Source organism: Conger conger, chromosome 6, assembly GCF_963514075.1.
Source record: "Conger conger chromosome 6, fConCon1.1, whole genome shotgun sequence".
NCBI classification, from domain to species: domain Eukaryota; kingdom Metazoa; phylum Chordata; class Actinopteri; order Anguilliformes; family Congridae; genus Conger; species Conger conger.
This window is the reverse complement of record NC_083765.1, coordinates 56,520,378-56,535,854: the sequence shown is the minus strand read 5'-3', so window position 1 is coordinate 56,535,854 and position 15,477 is coordinate 56,520,378. Positions and strand designations below refer to the sequence as shown.

General features: G+C 40.2%; 1 protein-coding gene across 2 annotated transcripts in view; it reads right to left on the bottom strand.

Moving 5' to 3' along the window:
- LOC133131071 (metallophosphoesterase MPPED2) overlaps nucleotides 1-15,477 on the bottom strand; it is a 54,499-nt gene that overhangs the window by 33,664 nt on the left and 5,358 nt on the right. For both annotated transcript variants that reach the window (XM_061246188.1, XM_061246189.1), the window contains exons 3-4: nucleotides 9,695-9,876; nucleotides 2,330-2,555 (exon numbers count right to left, since the gene is read on the bottom strand). In XM_061246188.1, coding sequence (XP_061102172.1) covers nucleotides 2,330-2,555; nucleotides 9,695-9,876 — 408 coding nt within the window. The remainder of the gene's footprint in view (nucleotides 1-2,329; nucleotides 2,556-9,694; nucleotides 9,877-15,477) is intronic.

Below are 15,477 nucleotides of genomic sequence, written 5' to 3'. Positions count from 1 at the left end.
TTATGAGGGTTTCTGGTGCTTATAGAAGCCCAAATAATCCTGAAAAAAACCACACACACAAAATGGCGGCTGACTAAACCTCACTACCCAGGGTAGATCAATAACCATAACCACCAAGGCAAGTACGTCCAGTAAGCACACCAAAAACAAAAACAAACTCTACAAACAATTAAAACCTGCAGGAAGGACCACCATACAGGCAAGCCAATACATTCTAGCAAAAATAGGCCATCAGCCCTGACGCAGGCAAAACTAAGCCCCAAATATAGGGCGGAAACTACAGCAGAAAATTCCTAAAGGAGACCAAACAGGTCGTGTAGTTTCTCGGTTGTTCTGCCATGAGCACTGCACGGGAGGCTGGATCAGGAACCTTGGGTGTGCCGGTTCCTACCTCTTTTAAGACCACAAGAAAGGGCGTTGTCACACCCTGATTGGCAATGAGGGCAATGCACAAGGCTGCACTTAATGACCAATTAAGAGCCAGTTCCCACACCCAGAGCTGCATCTTCCAATTAACCCAGTGAATGTTTGCTCTGATGCAAACCAAGAGGAAAAAATCTTGAAATATGCTAAATAAAAATAACTTGGTAAATAAACTACTAATGAGCACCAGAGAATGGGTGACTGGTACAATGCAGTTAGCTTTTAGTCACAGCAGGCTATTTTAGCCTGTGCAAAGTTTTTTTCTTCTTCTTGGCAACAGGGACTATTTTTTCCCCGATACTATTGCATTTCAATTAATACATCTGTTTCTAAAAAATAAATTATCCATAGCTACATTATTTCGGCAAGTTAGCCGTGGTATAAGTGGGATATTACCCTATGAACAAGTCACTTATTGGGTAATAGCTGCCCTGTACATATTGCTCCATCAGAACTGCTATCAAGTGTACTTTTGTCTCTTTTCTATTCCTGATGACAGCATGAGACATGTACATCAGGGGTGCACAACAAGAGCCGATCCGTTTAAGGATTTTGTGCCAATTTCTGGTCTTAATTATGTAATTGACACAATCATATCTTATATGACATTTGTATGAGTACCGGTTACAGCTGCAGCCAGCAAGTGTATCCTAATGACTTTACTGTGCTCAAGTACAGGCTTGAACCAGGGTAATTTATAGAGCTGTCAGCAAATTAAAAACAAGACAATTGGTTTGAACAAAAACCAGTACGCCTCAAGGACCAGAGTTGTGCACCCCTGATGTACATAGGTCAACCGGTCTGCCTCCCTCTTCCTATGCCCTGTAACATATATGGTACCAACTGGAGATTTTATTTCTGGGCCATGGTTGGGGATCTCATTGATATACTCAACTGACACCATACACACAACACTTGAATAAAGACCATTTCCTATTAAAATATATTTTAAAATGATCATACAATAATATAATAATATATTTCAAAGTACTTCCGACCTTACCCCAGAGACCTTGCTTACCAAATTGTTCTGTAACTGGTTTTACCGTGTGTTTTTTTTTCTTTTTTAAATGCTTTCTTTATAGCTCCTCTCTCTTTTACCTGAAATGTTCTTTCTTTTTAGCATTTTATACTGTATTTTCAAGTGAATGACACATTTAGCGAGAATGTGGGAAGCATGACCAAATAGTCATTTGACTACTACACCTTACCCAGAATAGACATATAACACCTGCATCTACATATCATGCAGCCAAAATGTCTCCAGAGGCAAACTGTTACCATGAGTCAAACAATGAGCTTGTCATTTACCAGATACTTACTTCGATACTTATGGAAATCAAACACCAAGGATATAGTCAAAAGTGCCACCACCCAGTTTTTCAATGCAGCTGTTTCTATCGCTTGTTAAGTACCACCACAAAAGAAGCGTTTTTATTATTAACCTATCCAGCAAAGACCCCGAACTCTCTGCAACATAATCGCAATGTGTTCTTTATTGCATTTTGAAAAACAAATAAGCAATTTTGTTTCCTCACACAATGCCATCTCATTTCCACCGTCGTTATAACTTAATACGAAAGCGTGTTGTCACTTTTTAAAAACATAACGGAACATTTGTAGAATGCAGAGTTATACCTGACTACAAATTTAAATTTTACTCACTCCAGGCTTCAAAATGGAACTTCTGTCTCACAGGTTTTCAGGTGGAAAGATAATGGCATAACATAAGACAGTAAATAAACAAAAAGCTGTGCACCTCGAGTGGAACATTCTCACACCACATGATGCAACAGAGACAGGTCAACGTGACAAAATGGAGGCAGCATGGAGCAACACATAGAATTACGAAAACAAAAATAAGTATCAACCATCAGTAGGGTGAATAAAAATATGCAGAGCTTACCAAGGTGCCCCGTATATTCGGAATCCCTTTACTGTCACGTCGGAGTCCTGCAGGTATACACAGTTCGTAAGGAGCGACTGAACGTCGTCAAAGTCCTCGGGTTTCAACTTGGACACGGAGGGGAAGCGGTAGTAATCCTGCTTGACCAGCTCAGCCATGAAATCTTTGTCAAATGTCAGTTCATGGTTCCCTGCAATAACCACTTTGAATTCATAGGGCAGGCCACCTGCAGAGAAGAGTAAATATATATTTAACACAGAAAAATGTAATAAAAGTGGTAAGATTGTGAGTATAGAACTGAATAATTAGGCTGAGAATCACGTGTATTGTTTTCTGAAATATGATGGCCAACAATGTGCTCATAAGTTTAAAGAAGTACAGGTGAATAGTGAAGGTAAAACAATAAAATATATACTTTTTTTAATTCCCGAAGCTATAAACAACAATTTTACAATATTAACTGTGGATTCTTTACAAAATTACTATTTTAAAGTAGAGCTTTCCAAGATAAATATTTAGTCATCCTCTATGCTCTTTCTGAATTTAGCAAAACACATTGTAGAGCTTCTTGCAATCTTTTATCATGCTGGTATATTGAATTATAATGACAGTGAAATTGGTGCTTCATAATTTTGTAACCTTGGACATTGTTCTGGTACCGTTTCTCCTGAATCCTTCAATGCATTATTTTGCATATTATTATTCTTCCACTCTTTGACAATTTGATAACTGGGCTTTTGGGGTATTTTCAATACATATGCAAGATGACACAACTCAAACACAAGCATGGCATTTCAGAAACTATCACAAAGAAATCTGCTTAAAACAGCCTCGGTGTATCTGTTAATAATGCACCATTAGAATTTTTATACTCAGTTTCCCACAACATACGTACATGCATAGAAACATACATAAAACACCTGCTACTATATTTTAAAGGTATATTGTATTGATAATGTCATTCTGTGACAATTCTGCCTTGAATGCTTTGACACAGCATTTTCTTTTTTACTGACAGCTGGGCATTGTGGTGATTTGTTTTAGGCAACAGCATCCATGAAAACTCACTTATAGTTGGCAACAATTTTACAAAAAAAAAAATTAATAATTTACCAGCCAAAAACAACAGCTGACTCATTAGTTCCACGTAGCTCAATAATATGCACCTTCTGTTCCAAGACACCCAGGCTAAAGACTACATTTTATGGCAGACCAGAGTCTTGACAGCAGTGGGGTTGGAACAGAACAGTGGGGGGGGGGGGGAGGCGATCTTTGAAAATTCACCATTCCTTCAACCTTTCATCTCCATTTCCACCGGGACGTAAATTCCCATTACAGCACCATTACTCCGGAGCAGCCTGAGCTCCATCATAGACGACAGCTGAACAGCAGCAGGGGGTGATGGGTAAGCAAACGGACTCATCTCCTCACCACCGTAGGGTGAAAGGGACAAAGCTCAGTGCTCAGGTCAGGAGTGCTTGGCTCCCGCAATGCAGTTGAGGTACGCTACAACTGCTGATAATGGACCGATCTTGGACATTGCGCTCTTTACATACGACGTGTTTTCAATAAATTGGTGGCAAGATGCAAAAAGAATTGGGTCTCTTGCAATGAAGGGGATTAAAATCACAGGTGAAGGCCCTGCTTGACCTCTACAAGATGCTGTGATACTTTTTCTCCCCCCCCCCCCCCCCCCCCCCCAAGAGCAATAACTGCTGAAGTCGACCTAAATACTCAAGAACATCCATTACAGTCATCAGTCCGGCATTTTTCAATTTCTTGTTTGACCTTTCCCTTTTCTCTCAGAAAGAGGTCTTTTGTCCTACTCCCCTCATATATCATGGTAGGATAGGTCTTTATATAAAACAGAATGAATACCCAGTCCCCATTTCACTTCCTCGCTCTTTATGGTACAATGCCATTTTAAATGGATGGAATATAATACAGCTCAATGCAAAATATCATAATACTTCAGGCCCCAGAAACAGCCTTGTTTCTTAATCAGCATTGATTCGGCTCACAGTTAATGCACACCATCGCAATCCAAAGACATCCTAGACTTAAGGCACCGCCGATGCTCGAAAGAACGTTTAAGGTGAAGGGCATTTAGGAAAATAATCAGGAAATAATGAATGGGATTAAACAATGATTACTACTGAAAGCGGATGTTGAAAAATAGCCTTTGTTGACCTTTCGGGAAGTTTTGTTGCGATTTCAAACCTCTGGGAACCCATTATGTTTGTAGCACTAGGGATGACGAACAAGGGCAGATCGAGACCTTCTTCCACTGGATGTTAAAGAGAGCAGAACACTGAAGTGCATCGTCCTCTCCACAGCTAATCTAATTAAGAGAATCCATCTCTCAATTTCGAAATCCTCTGGCCTTCCATAAGTAGCTACATCATATATCCATTTACATGGAGCTATTCTAATGTGCCAAACCGAATCATGGCTACAATTGGCTTAGGCTGCACTGTGCATGCAGAAGTGAATGATTGGAAAAGTAATTACTGTTGGTCAACTCTATTTCCTAGACTCTAGAGAGAATTTTCTGAGGCATCGAAATGTACAAAAGGCATAGATACCAATCCTCTCCTTATCATTTCTGTAAACATCAAGTTTGAGAGTGGATATTACTGCCCTTTGCTATGTTACTGCATCTTTCACTAATATGCTGATTTGAACCATTTGAAATCAATTTTATTTGTATAGCGCTTTTTGCAGAATGGCGTCACAAAGACGCTTTACAGAGTAGCAGAAAAGAGCAAGAACCAGGGCAAAACACCCAAATAGCACACGTGAGGTTATAAATGCCCCAGTGGTGAGAAAAAACTCCCCAAATCAATACCCATCTGTCCATACTGGCTGATACCCATACCGGTGCCAATAACACATTTGCAAACTGCAGCCAAGTTTCCACAAGTTTCAACTTACAAAAGAAAAATCTCACATTTTTAAGTTGTTTACTTTATAATAAAGCAGAGTCTGAAGAGATACTGTACTGCTTCGCTTGTGAGTTTGACTGAATTATGGCATTATATCAGACATAATCAGTGTGATACCAAAACTTACATTTTAATAGTTGATAAACCTTAGAAAAAGATAACAAATCAAGTATCATTGTAGAGCCCTAAGTGAGATATTAATATAGCACAGGAGAATGTGGACTTTTCATGCGTATAGTACACATTCATTTTCACATAATCTTTCCACACTATAAATGTTTTTGAAATCTACAGTATTGTAAAATGAGAGTGAGATAAACAATTATCCGTATTCAAACAAAAGGTAGACACAGACAGCCAAATGCATGTAATCAATAACTTTTTGCAAACTTTTTGTGGCATTTCCCAATCAAATTTGACTCCCAATACATTACCAGTGTCTTACAAGTGATGCACAGAACACTGAACAATGCTAAACATTGTAAACCAAGCTATTCTCAAGTGTTACCAAATAAAGTACAAATGCATTGCACCTACACTACATCATGCCAATAAATTTAACATAAATCTATTAGGTACTCATTCTGTTCTCACCTCTTAACACACAAGTCAATTGTCAATGGAAGATATTACAGCAAAAGCAATCTTACTACAAAACGCCTCACTCTACAACATAAAATTTAAATTCATTTTAATGAGCATGCAATTTCATTATTACCTCATGAGATTTACAGTGCAGTGTGCGATGTGTTCTGTCAACACTTTGTAAATTGCAAGGGGAAAAAAAAACATGCTGAACTCTTTGAAAAAAACATTCCGGAAAATTCCAGAAAATTACCAACCAGCATATGAAGCCTGGGCCACACAACTAGTGCTGCCAGGCTGTTGAAGCATTTCAACACAATGACAGAATAGTACAAACAGGATACCCTCTAAAGAAGTCCAATTATAATGTGTGGTACCAGAAGGGTTACAAAAATGCTACTCGTTTGGCAGGCTCCTTGAGAAAGTATTGTTCCACTGTTTTAGACTTTTAAAGAGCAAAATATTACTATGATAACTTTTTGTTATTATTATTACTATTATTATTATTACTATTATTATTATTATTATTATTATTATTGTTATACATACAGCATGTATGTGAAAATGTCACTACAATGAGCTTGGTTGAACTGTTAGACTAATCACAACCCCCCACAGATTTAAGTAAATGCCCACCAATTTTCCTGCATCATTTACCTTTCAAAGCCAGTCATTAAAAGAGAAGGATTGTGTTCACAAGTAGTGTGGGAATTATTTGTCTACTGGTAAAGAGATGCACTCTCCTTCAGAGAGTTAATCGTTGAGGAGAGTATTGTACAAGACTCAATGTTAAATATACTGTATTTGAGATCCACTGACCAGCCATTTACAAGAACTATTCTCCTATTTGGAGTCATACCTTAAGCACAATGCTTCAGTACCATTCAAGGGCCCCACCAGCTGCTAAGTCTTGAACTCGATTTGATACTCCACCTGGAGCAGAAACTGCCCTAGAAATTTCTGTGAATCTTTTTTTCCAATTCTATGAAACTTTATTTTACTGAAAGCTGGAAAAGGCAGTGCAAGCAAAACTGTCTCATCACCAACCTACAGAACCAAACTGATTTGATAAATGCAGACTCCTCTAACTCCCGAAGGCCTGGGATTTACTGAAGGAGAAATGGAAAAATTAGGACCTTGATGATACATTTCTAGCCACTTTCCTGCAAGCACTGTTGACTTTTTTACAGAAGGGTGTGATAGCCAGTCTGAAATAATATAATTACAAGGAATTATATTTAGGTTAGAAATTCTAAGTAAGTAAGTCTTCCGCTTCTGGTTCTCAGTGATTTGCAAATACAACTTAAGTTTCCCTCTTTGTACATCCAAGCACAGGGAGATCTGAGATCTAAAGCATGTCCGACTGTCTGGGCAAATCGCTGCTTCATTACACTGAATGCACACTGCTTTCGTTTGTTTTGAGAAAACTCTACAAAGGAAATGTATTTTCCTCTTGTAATGGAACACCACACAGCTCCTTACCGAAGCGGATGGCTTCCATACAATCATTGTTGCACTGACGAAAGTTGTATGCAGTTGATCGGACAACATTTTTAAGAGGGAATACATCCTGAATTCAATTTTCTGGTTCAAACGACCTTCTTTCCTTTGTTCCAGTAGGGCTGTATTTCTCCTTAACAGGACTCAGGGTAAGTATAGTGCATGACAATATGGAGGCTGTACAATTGCTAGTCCTGAAGGCCAATTATGAGAGCAAGTCTGCCAGAGTGTGTTTATTGTCCTGCCAGGTGGAACAGCCATAATCCCTGCAGAGGGTCCTCTGGCCACTACCCTTCACACCAGAGCTGAAACCGCAGGGAGTGTGTTCATTCTTCCTTTATCAACCTCACAGCCCTCTACTACCACACACACAAATAGGCCAACATCTCCGAGGAGCTGGCTATAATTAATATGACCGCAGTCCACTTGCATAATGCTGTACCAGCACTTGAATCCTTCCTAAGAATTTCTGTTGAGAAATTACAAGATGGATGCCTTTCTCTTCGACCAATCAAAATACCTGCTCAATTGGGTCTTGCATGTTAGGACTGAAACGAAGCAGGGAAAAGGGAGAACTGAATTAAAGGAGGAAGATTTTGCACGTCCTTATCCTCAACCCATTGCCACGAATAACCGAGAAAGTATCCGTGTAAGATGCTTCTGCATTCACAAATGACAGTGGAACGCACATCAATTCTTTCTAAACAGTGAAATTAGTTAGTGCTTGGATTGAGGCTGTAACCTTCGTAAAACTGAAAAACTATTACAAGGGAGACTGTCTGTCTTCCTGACAGGCTCCGAGACTTCATGTTCCCGAAGGAGGAACGCAGAGGACACCCCAAAGCAGTTGCGATTCAAGATGGCGTGCACCCCACAATTTATATTAATGAAAGATGCCTGAGTGCTTTTTTGCACACTGGAAGTAGGCGTTACTGAATCAAAAAAAGATCCGTCTGCAATATTGCCATGGAGACTGGAATCATTTGAGACTGACTAATACAGAAAGTAAGGGGGAAAACATTCTTGGTACTGTGCTTTAAAAATGGTTTCAGGCAAAGCTGCACATGAAGATATTGCACGTCAATAAATTCCTGGTTCAAGAATTCCATTGCCACACAAGCTCAAATTGAATTCCACTTGTTGTGGGTCCTTGTGAGTGCACAGCCTTCGTTCCATGTTACCTGCAGCATTTCCGCCTGCTGATGATTTTGTAGTAACATTTTTTTCATTGCAAGAACCTCAAGAAACAAATAAAGCTAAACAAAAACCCAAGGCTACACTGGTCATGTGACCCCAAGTCAGAATCACATACTCCCGCTTACAGCAAAATAGTGTGAACTAATATACAATGCTCATTCTAAATGGAGCGTTGTATCAACAGTGGCAACTTTCCAGGATAGCAGTATTAGGAATACCTAATATCTTAAGATTAGAAAAACAAACTAGTTTGGCGGAGAAAGATTACTGAGGACCGGTTAGCCACCTTCTCTCCTAGGTGAATATTCAACTTATTCTAACTGCTCTTCTGAAATATAAAATTGTACATTTATTTAATTTACATAATTTCTGCGATTTGCATCATATAGCTATGATAATCTTTGATACATTTCCCAGTGATAAATGATCATTCCTTCACGTTTGAAGCACGTAAACCAGCCATTCCAGGGATGAAATGACATGACAAAGTGCTGAGATATGTTCAACACTGGCTCATTCTATTATTGTGACTAAAACAGGGATCAACTTTAGTCAGCATTAAAAATCAGATTGTTGTTGCAGATCAGATACCTGGTTCTTCTGATCTTGTGTACCTATTCATTTTAATTTAGTTAGGTATGCTATGCAAGAAGACAGAATTCAAACTGAAATCCCCTTAATTAGCTAATTTATGAAAACAACACAGCCAAATATCATTCTTAAAAATGAAGCATTTTTAATGTGGTATATTTAAATAGTATTTGCATAGGAATTATTCCATCCTACAAATTACTGTAACAGAACAATGCCAATCTTCATTAACAATAATGTTTCAAAGTGAATATAAAGAATATAAAGAACTTGAATATAAAGAGGACAGCACCTGTTGTAAGGAAGGGCCTAAATACTGTAGTTACAGTTCCTGCAGCTTGTAAGGTATAAGACCTTCTGTGTAATCAGAACAAAACCTGTGTCTGCTATTCTTTTTATCTCATAGAACTGGCAGCCTCCTTAACAAGCAAGCCAGGGTAACTAAACCTCCTAATTTAATGAGGAGGCCCTGAATGGAATTTTGATAAGAGCAGGGGAGGTTAATTGGGGTGAGCCAAAAAGAACAGGAAAAAAACGGAACCTTTACCTAACCAGTCGTTAAACTTCTTGACCTCGGAGGGGAGTCCCAGCTCGGTGAAGTCGCCCGTGTGGAGCAGAACGTCCCCGTACGGCATCTGGATGCCATCTGTCCGGGAGTGCGTGTCGGAGACACAGACGAAGCGCGTGTGACCTGCCGGTTTGGGAGTGTCGTATGGGATAGGGTCCACCCTGCAAGGGGGGGGGGGGGGAGAAAAGCGGTTAGGGTCACGTCAGGACGAGTCCTCGGGGGAAGGGGGCCACACACGTGGGAGGGCCGTGCGGGACTAGGCCGGTGGGCCGGGTGTTCAGGGGTGGGCCAGCTGGTTTGGCGAAGCGGCTAGACCTGGATTAAAACAAAGCATTAAGCGGCGAGCTTTGGCAACATGCGCAAGGTGTTTTAATCCCAGAGCAACTGCGGGGTAAATAAACGCTTATCCTCCGCTCGCATCCGAGATTCCGTTATTACGGAGCTCCAGACCTTCCTCAAATCTCCCCGTCGTACACTCCTCCTGTTCATGTTGACAGTGGCTTACGCTGCTAATGAAGGGGGAGGGGCCCCTTCTGAATCAGGACAGATTGGGCCCTTACCCGACAGCAAGCCAGCCCGTTATCTGTCTGAAATTCACTGCACTCCAACTTTCGTGACATCAGAGGGAAAGAGAAAACATAATATTTAAATTCCCACCGGTTAACCACCCTTGTATTGTTTTTGCTGTTGGTTATTGTTGAAAGCCTTAATACACTCTTTTTTTTCAAAACTTTTTTTCAAAAGGGCGTTTCACATCCATTTATTATTTTCAGTATTGCCTTCAGTGCTGCAGTTCTTCCGTGTAGTAAGGCACAAAGAGTTGGCCTGAATATCAAGTGTTATTTGAATTGTATAGGATGAAGCAAAATAAATTACATTCTGAAGAAAACCTCAATCACTGTACTCAAAAAATATTGGTCTACGATGGCCAGAAGGGCATTTTGTTCTGGGGGGTTCTAAAAGGAGAGCTTTTCCCCGCTTCTGTCCATTTGTGAGATCCATGCCCGCGTCTGGCCAGGACATCCTTTTGTTTATTTTCCCAAAGTAGGTCTGGAGGAAAAAAAACCCTACCTTGCCTCAAAAGGAAAAAGATGTTGACTGTAATTGAAGCCAGCGATATGCAATTCCCTGCACTTTCCCCCTCCCCCTTTCACCCATTATTTCATTACTGAAGGGGATGGTGGTTCTGTACTCCCGCCAAAAGCACGCATTACCTCCCTAATTAACGCACGTCTGAAAACTGACAAAACCCTTCAAACGATGAAAGGAAAAAAATAAAAAAAATATATATATATATATAAAAAGGCAGGATTCTAGATTTTAGATGCAGGCCTACTTTCCCTGTAAACCCAGAGAGCTTAAAAATCTGACTGTCACAATTTCAGCACTCAACCCAAGGAGCCACTGTGTGCTCAGCATTGCAACCCCACAACTATAGGAACACTTGCACTCCGTTTCTCACATTAGCCCCAGGACTGCAAAATTTGCTACCAGAAACACGGCCCCAAAATCTATTCGGAAACTGGCAGGAATTTAATAAATTGCTTTCCCAAATCGACGTGAAGAGAGATGGCAGTCGAGATAGCATCTGGAACTGACCACAGGCACATGAAAACAAGTTCTGAAAACACAGAATAAAGTGAAACTGTAACGCAGAAAGCAATAGCTGCCCGAGATTGCGTACAGTAAATAAGCATGCAGATGAATGACTAGCGGGGTCTCGTTCCCCGTCCCTGGTGACACCTCAGTGCTTTAAAAAGCAGTTCTGAATTGAGCGGCGAGTCCCTCTTTCATACCTCACGACACGCCGTGGACTAAACGCAGGCAAATCAGACAGGATAGTGCTCGGCCACGTCACTTAGACCTGTCTTAGAAATGTTTCTCCCCCCTCATTTCTTTTTGATTCCATTTTAAACAGTTTTAAATTAAAACATCTGGTGGCAGGCTGGCATGCATAAATATAGCCTTTCTCTCCCCCCCCCCCCCAAAGTCAATCTTCTTGTACAAAGAAACAAAGTAACCAGTATCAATTAAGGCATGGCATGTGAAACCTCCTGACCGCTCTAATAACACTAAATTAGTCTCAGTGAACAGAGAAAGCATGTTATTCATTCACTTCCATCCCGGCTCCAGTGGCGGTTCCACACATTAACGCTATTTCCCAACCATTTAGGAATGTGTGCCCAGTATTTGGAAGCTTGTACGTCAATAATCTTCATGGGTGGCTTTTTTGTCAAATGTTTGTCTTGAGTGCCTCTTTACCAAAAATAAAAAATGTAAGCGAGACAAACATGCCCTTGGTTGTTCTCAATCACTCAAGGCATTTTCCTCCTCCTTTACTTTGACAGTTACAGGTTTTGACAGGCTGAAGAAGCAACTTTGGTCTGACTGAGGATTATTCAGGATTCACAACTTTTATAAAGAAATATATTATAATGTTATCACGCAGTATAGTCAGTTAACCGACTGAAAATGTTCTTTGTAGTCTTCTGATGAAGAAAAAAAAAATCTCAAGATGCAAACCAGACCTCTGCCTCCTTTATTGATTGCACATGGCCATGTTATAAACATAAAGATGACATTTCAATATCCGCTGCAGGATATTTTCTGAGATAGTATTCCCTGGGCTTTTATTTTTTTGCCCTCTAAAAGCATGCATCTAAATTTGTTCATAGAACACTCACTTTTCATGTAGAAAGCGTTTTAAATGTAGTCCCCATTGTCTGCAGCCCATTTCCGCATATACCGTACAGATTGCAGGCATTCGTAGATGTGATTTCCAGACATGCTAGTCCAGAACATTTCCTTCCAGAATGAGCTCAAACACTCACCTGGGAACACAGAGCTACAACAAGAGGGTCTGCTCAATAAATGGAAAAAAAACACAGCCGGATACAGAAATACAGCTTGTCTGTTTTTACTAAGACTATCCGGTTAGCACTCACTTGTCTCGCGAATTAACATATATTTATTTCAGCCTAACTGCTCCATAAGCCTTTTGGAAGACCTTTCCATTGCTTCAACTGAAGTAGTGAACGTTCCAATGATATCTTTTGAGTTTGGAGCCTAGCTGTGTGACAAACAGGCGCCACCATTTTGTCTTGAGGCAAATGGTTTTTGAATGTGAGCTGTGAATAAGCCTACGATTGTTGAAGATGGCCCAAATTGTTCCCTCAACCTCTGCCTATAGGTCCCACCCCTCCTCTCCACTGAAACCCATGCCTACCATAGTGAACAGGGAGGATATATAATGGTACATGGACTGAATTTTATCCAAAGCGCTTCAAAATGGATGCATTCACCTGTTTACACACCAACGGCGATAGGCTGCCATGCACGGTACCAATCAGCTCGTCAGGAGCAATCAGGGGTTCGGTGTCTTGCTCAGGGACACTTCAACACACCAAGGGTGGAGGATCGAACCGGCAACCTTCCGACCGCTCTTCCCTCCTGAGGTAATGTCTTCCCCCAATGTCGGCTACGTCAAAGTCAAACCACTTCTCAGTTCTGAGAACATCAGCCCACTGGTCTGGAGCAGACGAAGCCAGGCTCTCCCTCACAATCCCTCAGCAATCACAAACTCCAAAAGATGTTTCAGTCGATAAACCAACTAATCTAGAATCGAGTGGGTGACCTTGGGTTAAAGCGGCGTTCGTCAGATTGCTAATCGTCTGAAGTTAACCCGACTGTCAGAGCTAATAAATACTGTATCTAATTGCTTGTCACAATTGCTCTGAATGGCTAGCTTTTGTGTGTAAAGTATGCGTCTTATGATGCACACAACTGCTATGCGTGTGTGATAGAGCAAGATCAAACATTTAAATCAAAAAACAAACCTTACTTTGCATTCAGTGTGTAATAGATAAATTGTGATTTCAAATTATTTGTTATAATTATTATGCAAAGGTTCAACATAATTAAGCGAGTTAGCAATACACATGATATTATTTTAAGAAACAACCCTGCCCTCTATTGAAATAAAAAAGTGTTTGCTGTAGTGGTCTCACTTCGGCAGAAAACCTGTTCCTTTATATAACATAATAATTCCTCAAAAAAGAAGAGAAAATAATCCATATTCATATTCAACAAATTATCACAAACGAAGATTCAATTTCAGAGTAAAGTCTAACAATCCACAAGAATCCCATTACATTTTTGGGGATTATTTTAGAATACTATATTAAGAATTGAAACTACTGCGCCTTCTACTATACAGTGCCTTCAGAAAATACCACCCCCCACCCCCCCCCCCCCCCGCCTTCTCTTTTTCACATTTTGCTCTACCGTGACCCCTGCACCAACAAAACATCATTTTCAAAACTGAGACTTACTGTACATTTATAATTTACTAAAATATTCACCCTCAAAAAGCAACCCCGTAGCACAATGCTGCACGATGCTGCACTGCACATGAGAAGGCACAGTCCCACTTAGACAACACTTACACTCAGTGAGCACTTTATTAGGTAGAACTGCACACCAGCTTGTTAATGCAAATATTTCATCAGCTGATCATGTGGCAGCAACTAAATGCATAAAAGCATGCAGGCATGGTCAAGAGGTTCAGCTGTTTTTCAGACCAAATGTCAGAATGGGGAAGAAATGTGATCTGAAGTGAAGTGGGTGGTTTGAGTATCTCAGAAACTGCTGATCTCCTGGGACAACCTGACAGGAAGGTGACAGTAATGCAAATAACCACATGACAACAGAGTATATCTGAATACACAAAGCATCAACCCTCTTAAGTAGATAGGCTACAGCAGCAGAAGATCAAAGTAAAAAAAAAAAAAAAAAAACCTCTAATAAATACCTAATATAGTACTCACTGAGTGTGTGTTTAGGCACATTTTATCATTGAAAATATATATTATTTGATCTCTAATTGTAAACCTCCTATGTGCCAAATAACAGGAGAATTTGAACCACAAATGATGAATATTGCTGAAAGTACTCTGAAGCACTTATTCTAAAATAAATGGCTCTGTTCATTCTATTTATTTACTTACAACTTCAGTTGCAGGCTCAGCTAAAGGTGTCCATGAGCAAATTAACATTTCTTCCACGCCTTTGTGCTTTTAATCCTGGTGAGCCATGGTACAGGGATTTCCTGTGCTAACATTGATACCACTGGTATAATACTAAAACTGTGCGGCACTGTGATACATTAACCAGATAGTTTCCATCCAATCACAATGAGAACATAAACTATTAATAAACCATCACCAGCACAATCAAACACAATACTCTGCAATCCTGATGGTCCTGTTTAGGTGTAAGTGACATCACACCTTGACATTTAAGACTGGCAAAGTTCATCAGCAGGACTGAGACTGTTTAAACGCCTTACACCACTTCTGCATCCTGGAACCACCCTAGTTTGTTTAGTTCATGCTCTGCAGGTTCATAACTGTTGGTGTCAGGGGTGAAACTGAGGTGAGAAGGGAAAATGTGAACTCTCCCTAGTATTGATCAGCAAACAACCATCAGCAGATTGAAGAATTATTCCTTTAAAGAGAAAAGCAATCATGTTGTTCCAGCTTAACCAGATTTACCTCAAGTTCATGCTAGCCTGGTCGCAGCTCTGCAGTGAAAAAGGGTTTATTAGAGTCGAAGTATACAATAAAGACCTTCAGTATGTCAACTGACACTTAACCCCCTGCACTAACACAGGGGCTGAGGAACTTAATCAAGTGTTCTCCCGTTTCACAATTCAATTCATCTCTGGGACCGCCTGTCCGGTAAAACAAAAGCCGAAACTCGGA